General features: G+C 35.3%; 1 protein-coding gene across 4 annotated transcripts in view; it reads right to left on the bottom strand.

The window, feature by feature from the left end:
- The window catches only part of LOC123528756 (protein MON2 homolog), a 553,363-nt gene that overhangs the window by 35,808 nt on the left and 504,978 nt on the right, over window positions 1-12,577 (bottom strand). For all 4 annotated transcript variants that reach the window (XM_053521587.1, XM_053521589.1, XM_053521588.1 and 1 more), the window contains 4 exons: window positions 10,107-10,308; window positions 9,135-9,730; window positions 5,539-5,682; window positions 3,508-3,636 (listed from right to left, as the gene is read on the bottom strand). In XM_053521587.1, coding sequence (XP_053377562.1) covers window positions 3,508-3,636; window positions 5,539-5,682; window positions 9,135-9,730; window positions 10,107-10,308 — 1,071 coding nt within the window. The remainder of the gene's footprint in view (window positions 1-3,507; window positions 3,637-5,538; window positions 5,683-9,134; window positions 9,731-10,106; window positions 10,309-12,577) is intronic.

Raw genomic sequence — 12,577 nt, 5'->3', positions numbered from 1 at the left:
CATTGCACAGGTTCCATAACTCTATTTTGCTTTTTTACAAAATTATGCCCCTTTTTCGACTTAGAAATTTTTGGTTAAGGTTTTGTATGTAAGCTGGTATCTCAGTACTTACTAATGGGAATGGATTGAAACTTCACATTCTTGTTCACTATCATGATCTGACATGCACTAAGCAAGTCCCATAACTCTACTCTCTTTTTTTTCAAAATTATGCCCCTTTTTCGACTTAGCAGTTTTTGGTTAAATTTTTGTATGTAATCTGATATCTCAGTATCCACTAATTGGAATGGATTGAAACTTCACACACTTGTTCACTGTCATGATCTAACATGCACTGTGAAGGTCCCATAACTCTACTTGGCATTTTTACAAAATTATGCCCCTTTGACTTAGCAGTTTTTTGTTAAGTTTTTGTATGTAAGCTGGTATCTCAGTATCCACAAATTGGAAAGGATTGAAACTTCACACACTTGTTCACTGTCATGATATGACATGCAGTACAGAGGTTCAATACCTCTACTTTGCATTTTACAAAATTATGCCCCTTTTTCAACTTTTGTATTCATTCAATTGACAAGGCTGTTGAATAGTCGAGCGTTGCTGTCCTCCGACAGCTCTTGTTTTAAGTGGCAAGCTGCCAGTTAAAAAAGTTCACCAATGACCTTTCTATGACATTACAGAGCCCAGATGGTTTCAAGTGCATTCAGCTCCTGTCTCCAGCTTAGTCATTAACTTCTCATTTAGGCCAGTCTGTTGAAATCTGATTTCTAGTCTTCATATACAAAATCTCTTTACAGTTTTATTTTCAACATAAAGCAGAGATAAGAAACAAGACAACTTTTCAGCATGAAGTAGAGCAGAGGTGGAGAATAAGTGACCTTCAATGTTCTGGATTAAAAAAACAAAAAAAAAACATCACGATCAAATTGTTAATGAAAACACAGGGGTAAAACTAGAGACAGTTGTATCCTAACCAGTAGAGTTAATGGACCAGTACTGAAACTAAATAATCGTATTAACAAATAATCAAGGCTTTCAGTGGTTTATGGTCTATTTTACCAAGGTTTTTAGAGTTCAGATGCATAGGACTTGAACGAGGGCATTAGCCCCAGTGGTTAAATACTGAAGCATCTGAACGTAAACCATGGTAAATCAGACGATAAATCACATGAAGGCCTTGATTGTTTTCATTCTGACATGCTCACTGACATAATTTAATAAATATTATGCTGGACTTCATTTACCAGAGGATTAATGTATCAGATGTCATGCGGCAATATGACATCCTAATGCTCTTTTACCGTTCCACGCATCAACAGCTATTTATCGCAGAATATACAGAGCTTGATTTCCTTCTTTGTTTAACTGGAGATCAAATCGAGTCATGTTAGAATAAAATATTTACAAAAGTCTGATTTCTCAGCCAGCAAGATGCATGTTATTCTAAAGCCAGAAAATCAGGAGAATTATCTATCTTAATAATTTCTTCACCTGTTCTGGTCATTAATGACTGAAATCAAAGCTCAAACATGTCACTATCCCTTGGCCTAATCACCAGTGGCATAATACAGCTCTAATATTCTGAAGTATGTGGTAATTACAAATTCATTAATAGGACAGAACAAAATACCCCTCCTTGCTGAACTGCACCTTAAACTGGTAATTGCCAAATTAAATAGCAATGCTGTCAATCACAAGAAAAAAGGGGCACCTGGCCAGTCTGTAATTAGGTGAGAATGCAACAAGGTGGAGAAGCTGGGATTAAGTGGGTGTAAGTGGGAGTATCAGTAGGCTGCAATTTTTGGCACGTGCTTGCATTGTCAGCGTGGGCTAAGTGAAAAAAATGCAGAAATTGCATCTGATTGACTGATTCAGGTATGCAATTTCACAGATTTCTTTTATAAGTTATTCTGCATCAAACAAACAAAAAGGTTGACTTTTAAAGGTAATTCGAATACACTCACATGGACTTACAGGTTCAGTTTCTCGGCTACTGACATCATTTTTGCTCAGGCTATATAAATTTTTCTAAAACTTAGAACAAGTTGTCAACAACCCTCCCTAAAATCTGGCTTTAAATATAGAATTTTTCTTAAAGTAATTATGGGAGCTCTAATGCAGAAATGAACTTGTTTAATAATTATTGTATTTGTGTTGCTTACTAAGTCCAAGATTATTTTTGTCTCTTCATTTTGAAATGTAATAGACATAATTACCTATATTTTTGTTGTGACAAACATTACAAATGCTGTAAAAAAAGTGTGTTACTGTCAATGAACAATTTAAGGGGACAGTACTGTATCATATACTAAGGAGCAAAGAAATACTGTATTATTCCCCCTGATCACTAAGGATGGACTCCACTGCCTGTGACTATTTGACAGTAACTGACTGACTGACAGACACCCTACTTCTGGATATTTGGAAGATGTTAACTCAGCTGATGTTCAGTCAATCTATATTAAAGCTGTTTAGCTGAGCAGTACACAACAAGTATAACCTAGCTGAACTGACCTTCTTTAAAGCCTGTGCCGAGTGCCTCATTCATTTAAAGCCTGATTTACTGACAAACCAACTGATCTACAAATAAAAATATATTCTTTGACAACAATTTTTTTTAAATTGTGATGACTCGCCCTACAGCAATGACTGACTGACTAAATGAATGACTAATATTCTGTAAATTTAGGAATGTTTGACTTTTGTTTTTTTGTTTGTTTTAGGTTTAGTGCTACTTTTTTACAGTGTTTCAGGTATGTTACCTGTTCTGCCAACTTCTCCAGGTCAGAGGTGGAGGATGAAATGCCTTCAGGCACATTGTCTTCTTTAAAACCATTATGGAGAACACAGACCTCGCCCAGTGTCCTGCAATCTGTAGATCTGCACAGCCCTTAGTTAAGTAGGCTGATTGACTGACTATAAAAGACTCATAGACCAACTTACTTTGATGATATTCTGTAGGACCTGTGCCTGTATGTATGACTGGCTGTAACTGACTAATTTTCTGACTGACTAAATGCCTGAGTGACAAACTTACTTTGATGATATTCTGTAGGACCTGTGCCTGTATGTATGACTGGCTGTAACTGACTAATTTTCTCACTGACTAAATGCCTGAATGACAAACTTACTTTGATGATATTCTGTAGGACCTGTGCCTGTATGTATGACTGGCTGTAACTGACTAATTTTCTCACTGACTAAATGCCTGAATGACAAACTTACTTTGATGATATTCTGTAGGACCTGTGCCTGTATGTATGACTGGCTGTAACTGACTAATTTTCTCACTGACTAAATGCCTGAATGACAAACTTACTTTGATGATATTCTGTAGGACCTGTGCCTGTATGTATGACTGGCTGTAACTGACTAATTTTCTCACTGACTAAATGCCTGAGTGACAAACTTACTTTGATGATATTCTGTAGGACCTGTGCCTGTATGTATGACTGGCTGTAACTGACTAATTTTCTCATTGACTAAATGCCTGAATGACAAACTTACTTTGATGATATTCTGTAGGACCTGTGCCTGGATAACCGCTGTATGACTAGCTGTTACTTTGTACATATCCACAATGAACTCCACACAACGCTCAGCAAATGGCACAAAATTCATTGTCACCCAATCCACCTGGTAAATACAAGTAACACAATATGGCAATCAACCTGGTAAATACAAGTAACACAATATGGCATTTTTTTTAATGCAAATACCTATAATTAATTATATGAAATGTCTCAAGTAGGACAGATAAAAAAAAGTTCATGCATTTTATCTTACTGGTTGCCGACCCAGATTAGGACAATTTCACAACCTTTTCATCTGTCATATTTTAATTTTTAATTCAAGATTCATGAAATAATACCTGAATCAAGTTCAGTTCTTCAGTGTCGCTAAACACAAATTAAACTGAACACGTCACTGAGGCCAGAATAAGGGTACGTAAATTTAACATTTTCAGCGTGTTGCAGGACCCAGAAATCGGACAGTAGGAAAATACTAATTATCATCACTTCTGTTTGGCAGAATCACGTTTAAGTCGGTTTTGATGATAAAAAGACATTTTAAGTATTGTTAACCTTGTTTACATTCAATTGTAAATGTTTCATGCTGCTGAGAGTTTGAAAAATCCAGCTGGCCTACATACGACACAAAATTTTAGGTAAAACAATTTGGTTTAAACGCATTTAACTCGTGGTATTAATGGGAAAACATTGATACTTGTTTCATAACACACAATTTTCTCATCGGCATTTAGCAGATTGTAGATGAGTTCCCCTTGAATAATGCAGGGGCATCAAAACATGCATGTGCATGAGCACTGAAAGCACATGCAGCTTCCCCCTGTGAGAGCTGTCACAACATTTCGTGAACAAATGTAAATATTCCATTTTTGAAAGTTTAACTTACTGATTTGCGATTGTTGCAGATGAACATATGTTGCACATAATGCAAACGTCTATGTACTTGTCAAGAAATGATCAAATATTATGCCAAAATAAGCGTTTACGCGACTGTTCGATTTTCTGGGTCGTCCGAAATTCTGTGTCGCCAACCAGTACTCTTGATCAATTAATTTTGAAAACCTTCTTGCAGATGAACTTTGATTTCTAATACTGATGCAACTGCAGACAAAATGTGCTGTTCTGGTACATTCATCATATGGCTTTGTAAGCCAACATTTGTCAACAAACACTTTATTATAACAATTATAGTCAATGAGTTGTGTAAAACTGTTCTTGTATTTGTGGAGAGTTTAAAATCATAGCAAAGATCTTTAAATTTACACAAGTTACAACACAACCCGGTATGAAATTTTACCTTATGGACTGATGGAACTGAACGGACCTTTCTGAACTGAAAGTATGTTATACAAAGAGCATTCAAGACAGTAGCCATAACATCACAATTGTTTACCATTCACTTAATTACGATGTTTCTATTTTCAATAGGTAAGTAACATTTAAATGTCTTCTTTATTTCACTTAGAGAAGGCAAGCAAGAAAGCTGATTACTCTTGAAATGGGTAGACTAATGACTTCCTTGTAAAGAAACCCTTTAAATGCTTATATACTCATTTGAACCTGTCTGTAAATGGATGCAGACATTTGTAGACAGAGAAGTGTAATATTTGCGCTATTACAGCAAAATTTGCTTACTTTCTAAATAAATGTCTTGGTTTTTAGTTTAAAATGCACTGCACAGGCAGTATGTACTGTTGTTATACGCGCAATTATAGGCAAAATTCTGCAATACTCACATACATTTATTTTTTGTGAAAAATTGAGTGGTTTTGCCTTTGTGGCCAGTGCACACCAAGATCAGCCTGCACAGACTAAGATCAGCCTGCACAGACGTCTGTGCAGGCTGATTCATGGTCTGCACTGTTTGCTATTCAGTCAGTAAATTTTCAGTTAATACCCCTTTGAATAAAAAGTGGTACAGCCTAAATTTAATGGACCAGTCCATTTGAGAAATCTGGCAGGTTAAAGGTTAAAACAGTTATAGATTTCATTTGAAATATATTCTTACAGTAGGTCCTTTGACAGATCCAAATTGTTTTGTTTCTATCTTGCCAAACTTTGGTACTCTCACACCATAGTCAACGTAGGTCAGCAGTTGGTCATATATATCTGGATACATCGTGTGCATCGAGTCTGGGCCCTCCTGAACTGTCTGTTGATTACACATTATAAAAAAATATATCAACTGTTTAAATACTGACAATGTTTATTTCAAAACAATAACTAAATATCTAAAATATAATCTACCGGTACATGACATTGTAAGGCTTGTTCAGCAAAGAACTGTGTACAACAGTTGTAATCACTGACTGCATGGTATTTATTCCAAACTGCAGACCACCCTACCCACCTTATTCATAACCCAGTAAGAGTGCACCTCAGAAGATGCGATCCTTGCAACCAATTTCAAAACAAAAGACAACTGCCTTTTGAGAGATGTAACCATGGCAATCTAAAGACTGCAGATAAGGACTGAGATGTTACCCTGTGCAACTAAATACATGTATATAACCAAGGAAGGTTGATCATTAGGAGATGTAACTATGGCCGCCAAGGGTATAATTCAGGAAAGTTAATTATCAGGATCTAGATGTCATCCTTATTATAATCAATAAAAATTGCATATTTGAAGATCTATTTTACAATTCAAGAAGGTTGCACCAGTGATGTATACCTGACTGCCTAGTTTTATTTATTTATTTATTTTGTAGCGTTTAAAGTCGCACCGACACAATTATAGATCATATGGTGACCTTCCAGCTTAGTTGGTGGAGGAAGACCCCATTATTTCATCATGAGCAGGCATCTGCGTAGAACTATCGACCTTACGTAAGCCAGCTGGATGGCTTTCTCACATGAAGAATTCAACGTGATTTGAAGTCAGTGACCTTAACCACTCGGCCATGAAGGCCCCAACCACGTAGTTTAATACAACCCAGGAAGGTGGAAGATTAGATGTAACCCTGGTTAATTTATCTATAATAATTGCATACATGGAAGGGTGGGGAGAAAACAAGTACAATTTTATTAGGCTATTTTCTCCTTTAAAGAGAATTCCTATAGTTTTTTTCCTTTCATAGAATTTTTTTAAATTCACATATATGATAGGAAATTTTGTGCTGAAAACAATGAACAAATAAAAACAATAGGTCACCAGGCTTGTTTTTGTGAAAAATTGTACTGAACACACCCACTGTTGCTGAAACTGCTAGCGATTTTTCAACATTTTCATAATTTTCTGCTTTTTTTATAAATACCAACCAGAATATACATCAAGACAGCACAATAAAGTTTTTTCTTTTTACAGATTTTATTATATTCTTATTTGATATCATAGTCATATTTGTAATACTCTATCCTTACAATAATGGGTACAAATGAAAAAAAAATATTGTTTAATATTTACTTTTGTGAACTTTTTTCAGTGAAAAATACCCATAGTGAAGAATATTTTTTTAAATTTTGAAAAAACTCTTTCATAGAATTTTTTCCTGTTTTTCTTGTGTGTAGATAATTGTATTGTGAGCATAAAAATGGCTAAAAATATATGGGTCACCAGGCTAAATTTTATGTTAAGACCGCTAGAATACAATACCTGTTCGGACGGAAAATGGCGCGAACCTGGCCAAATTGATTACATGAATGTCTGCTAGAAGTTAAAAAAATGTTTTAAAAATTCTTAATTCTTTCTATAATTGAATACAAAATAATCTGAAAGGTGATATTGTCTTATCAGTACTAAGTCAATTAACTTACATTATATGAACAACACTGTCTTTGTACTAAAATGCGATGTGAAAACACAACCATAAAAATAGCAAGATACCTGTCAGGCACGATACTTTTCAATACAACATAAACCAGTATCAACATTTGATTACTGATAAAACTTATCAAAAATGTTATTTCATTCAAGATTCCTCATATTTAAGACTGTCTGTAACATGTTTCAACAAATGTTGACTTCAGTTCAGTTTTCCATAGAAAGTGTCGGCTGCGCAGAAAGATGCGCATAAAAACTATCGGAATTCCCTTTAAAGAAAATTTTAGGAGAAAATACTGAGTAATGATTATTGAAACTTCTTCTGCTGTAATACTTACCTATTGTGGCGAATCTTTTAAATCTATATGTTTTGTATGGTTTAACAAGCTACATGTATTTCAGTCTTAAAATTACTTAATCATCACAATTTACTGAAATGAAGTAACACATACTTTACTAGACCATTAAAAAAGTGTACCCTGCTATAATTTCTGAGAGTCTGGCAATAACGAAATCTTGGGGAGAATCCTGTATAAGAAGATGTCACCCTGACTTTCTTGTTTTCAACCCAGGATGCATATTAAGAGATGTACACTCTGTGATCCAGTTTTACAGCCCAATAAAGTTGCATATTAGATGTAACCAAGGCCCTCTAATTCATAACCAAGAAAGGTTGTGCATTAACCGATGGTACCATGGCCATCTATTTATAATGTAGACAGGATTGTCAACCTTGCCACCTAGTTTATTACCAAGAACTAAGATTAATATTAATGTGTCATAAAGGGGATTTGGTCCTACCATAAATTCTGCAGGCAGACCAAACACACAGGGACAGTCATTAATCTTACAGTAGTCAGTATTTTTCTATCTATATCTACATACACTTTTCACCTGAAAAATTCCCTTGTCTATTAAATTTGATAAATATCTCTTGCTATGACTCCAAAAATATTGTCTGCATCGTTATAGAGAAAACTGAAGGTAATAAGTTCAAATTATGTCTGCAAATCACACAAGCACCACATCTGGAAATCTAAGTTTTGTTTTGTTAACATAAAAGCTTGTGGTTTCAACCAAAAAAGTGTATTTTGGAAACACGAATTTGTTGATTCCTCATTCTAAAGTTAAATCAATGGAAATTTCATTTGTTTTGTTGGAATTTTATTTCATAAATTTATCTAAAAATCCTGAAAAAGCAGTCCCAAATTGAACATTTATGATTTCACAGTTCAAATCTGAGTGATATACATATAGATAAATAAATCATATTCTATTCCATATTTTTCTAGAAATCTTTTCCCCTTTCATATTTCAAAATAAAGGCCGACTGTGTTCTTGTACAAAAGAAAAAAACATTTCAAAACAAGAGCTGTCACTAATGGTGACAAATGCCCCAGCAGCACCTTGACCTTTGACCTGGTGATCCCAAAGTCAATAGGGGTGGTGTACTCAATAAGTACTATCAGCATGTGAAGTTTGAAGGACCTGGGTGCAGTGGTTCGCGAGTGAAGTGCCTTCATGCAAAAAGTTAACATTGGCCCCTATGACCTTGACCTTTGACCTGGTGACCCCAAATTCAGTAGGGCTGGTATACTCAATAAGTACTATCAGCATGTGAAGTTTGAAGGTCCTGGCTGCAATGGTTCGTGAGTAAAGTGCCTTCATGCAAAAAGTTAACGTTGTGACGAGCAAACTAACGAACGAACGAACGAACGAACAGTGAAAAACTAATATGCCTCCCTTCGGGAGCATAAAAAAGTCAGAATCAGCATTTTTTAGCCAGGAAAACTGTTCTACCATGAACTTTTTACAGGATTAACTAATAAGAACTAAAATACCTTAATTATGGCCTCAACAGCTTGTAAAGTTGCTTCTTGAAGAGGTGTAGTAGACACATCTGGGAATGTAGGAATTATAAATGGTGATGAATCACCATGAACAGGTACTGTTAGTGCTCGCTTTAATACTTCAGATAATTTCTGTAGATCTGTAACTGAGAATCGCACTTTTATATGATCCAACAGAGGTGGGAATGTTTGAATTAGAGCAGTCAAAAATGGTTGAGATGGAATATATAGTGAAGAAGAGTCCTCTGGCGGTTTGGTTAATTGTGAACCTATATTTAGCCACACTTTCCATGCAGATGACCATAATGCAATGTCATAATCGTTAGCACTTCCTGTTGTGTCATCATCAGCCTCATTCTGAGATTTTGACTTGATGTCTGCTGCAGGATCCCCTGTTCTATTCATAGCCTCAGCCGTTGGAGGCTTGACAGGAAGTGTCTGTATCGTGTAGCTGCTTGTGTCTTCCTTGGTAATAAGAAGCATCTCTTGAAAACTTTTGATTGCAGCAATGGAGATTTCAGCATTTTGACAAAGGGCAGCACCTTCTATATGGTCCAGCAATAAGGCCCAGGCATGTGGAAAATCTTCTAAATAAAACATTTTATAATGATCATTCAAAATTATTCTTAAATATTACGTATTTATTATGCAATTGGTTGCTTTTAGTCTGTATCAATCTTCAAAATACTACTATATTACATGACTTTAACTATAGCCAGGAATCAAACCAGCATAGAAACAACAAGAACACCTGGTTACAACAAACCAAATAATTTATGTTGTTACTAAAAATGATAAAATCACGATACAGCCAGCCCATTGCACAAGTAACCTTAAATTAAATACAATATATTTCAGCTGAAGCCAGAAATCATTAGTCATATTAGTTGTTTTACTTTTAATTATTTACAGATGATATAAGAAACACTGACTATACATTGGTGAAACATAGAAAAGTCTTACTGTAAAAGCCTTGTAAAATTTTACGCTGTGCTGTGAAGGTTCGAGCCACACCAGCCAGGGTGAGGACCCTGGTTTCTGCCCATTGCTTCTCTGCAGTGTCTCGTGAATGATGTATAAGTATATTTCCCTGTGTTGACTCATCCTTGGTGGTCGGTGCTGAGCTTGAAAGCTTCTTCACATTGTCCAGCAATGGAAACAACACCTTAATGTAAATAAAACATGTATAAACTTGTACAAAAGAACTAGTTTAGCTGCCATAATATGAAGTTTGATTATTTCAAAAGACAAGTACAACAACCAACACAAAAACAAAAGGAAACACAAAAAGATGTTTTATATTTCTCAATTCACTAGTAACATGTTTTCCATTGATATGACCTGACCCCATGTTCACAAAAGATGTTTGGTCTCAGCTGATTTTGAGACTGAAATTTTAATAGCAAATTTTGTCAGAATTTTTGTCAGATTAAATTTAAATTGAGACTATCACATGGGTATGAAACGTTGCCTGCGGCACAAAATGTGCCGCACTGAAATGAAGGCATCGCGCTTCCGACGGCGCAGGCATTGCGCAGGATGTTTACAAAAATAACAAGCACGGTCAGTAAAATTGAATGTTTTTGGTTATTGTCTTGTTAAAGTAAACACTTTTTAGAAATCGGGGAATGCAGCGGGATGTAGTTATGTCTTGCTGACAAATCCATGCCCAGTTTGTGAAGAAATATGTAATATTGTTGTTTTGAGCGTTTTTTTCATCGGATACAGTAACGTGAAAATTACAAAAGCAGTGAATATTCCGAGTCATTTCACATCCTGCAGAAAAAGGAATGATGTATTTCTGTAGTATATTATAAAAAGACATGATATCTGATCGATTGAGATAAAATACATGCCAAGGAAAAGGCATATCCCCTCGTTCTGCCGACTTTTCAGTGCAGTGCCGCAGGCATCTCGATGGTGCCGCAGGCATCGCGAGGGGCGCAGTCATCTTGAATACTATTGTAGTCAGTAGTATGTGTAATTTCGACCACCTAACATGTATTAAAGTACAAAAAAATCAAAAACAATGTTGTTCCTCCAGTTATTGTGTAAGACAAAATTTTCTGAACCCGAACTTTGTAATATTAATAGCTATTTTAAGAAGTATGCAGTATTTTTTCTCGCTGTTTTGGGGAATGGGGCCAGGTCGCTTCCAGTTGGGAAAATCACGTCATTTTATATCGAACTGGGATTATTTTCTCCTAAAATAACAATATTCAATTACAAGACATTACCATTAGTAACAATCATTGATGCTTACTTCAAAGCAAGGTATGAAAACCAGCATTGGAGCACAAAAACTGTCATAACTTTTGTCATTTTTCAGCCAGTTTTGATGTTTTTGTTTCAGCATCAAGTATTGTTGTTTATATTTTCTTTACAGTTTTGGCGTACTATTTTGATTAGCGATGAGCTGAGTTCCCCCACCCCCACCTTAACAAAAAAGAAAGAAAAACGAAAAAAAGAAATGGCAAAAAAATCACTGTTTTGGCTTTCCGAAATAAGGAACGAAACAGACAAAAAAAATGTAAAAACATGAAACTTCCCTTAAAACGATACTGTTCACAAATTTTATGTGGAAAAGAAGCAAATTATGAATTTATCGAATGTTAAGTATCTTGTTAATTTTATATTTTCAGATGGATGTGCATTCAGTGTTTATTAAAAGGGAAAAGAAAATCATTTAGAACTCCTTATGGTCAGACGTAAACTTTGTGTACTGTCAGTGCACAGACCTAAATCATATTTGAACGACAAAGAGTGAGTAAAGTACGTTAATATTTTTGTAGAATTTCAGAAATATTTAAAACAAGTTAAGCCCCATTTTGGACAAATTTTTCGAAAGATCTCAACTTCATTGGTTCTTTTCCACACAAAACTTGGGAACAGTAGTTTTAAATATTCTTCGATCGTTCGTATTTAAATATCTTGATCTAAGAGTGAATTTGGTGCTGATGTACTGTTACAGAAAAACATGGCGCGAGATGAGCCAAAGAAGTTTCATGTTTTTACGATTTTTTATTTGTTTTTGCGTTCCTTTTTTTTTGAACGCTGAAACGCAATAACAGCGATTCTCACCAATTATTTACTAGTTTATTTATCCTTTTTTTTTGGGGGGGGGTGGGGGGGGGGGGGGGGGGGGGGGGGGGGGATTCAGCTCACCGCTTTTAAAAAAAGTACGCCCAAACTGTAAAGAAAAAACACTCGATGCTGAAAAAAAAAAAAAAAAAATGGTTGAAAAATGACAAAAGTTATGACAGTTTTTGTGCTCCAATGTTGGTTTTCATACCTTGCTTTGAACTAAGTAGCAATAATTGTTACAAATGGTAATGTTTGGTAATTGAATATTGTTATTTAGGAGAAATAATCCCAGTTCGATATAAAATGACGTGATTTTCTCAACTGAAAGGGATCTGTGCCCCATCCCCCAA

The sequence above is a fragment of the Mercenaria mercenaria genome, chromosome 13 (genome assembly GCF_021730395.1).
Source record: "Mercenaria mercenaria strain notata chromosome 13, MADL_Memer_1, whole genome shotgun sequence".
NCBI classification, from domain to species: domain Eukaryota; kingdom Metazoa; phylum Mollusca; class Bivalvia; order Venerida; family Veneridae; genus Mercenaria; species Mercenaria mercenaria.
Note: the sequence above shows the minus strand (reverse complement) of the source record. Positions and strands in the feature narration are given on the sequence as shown.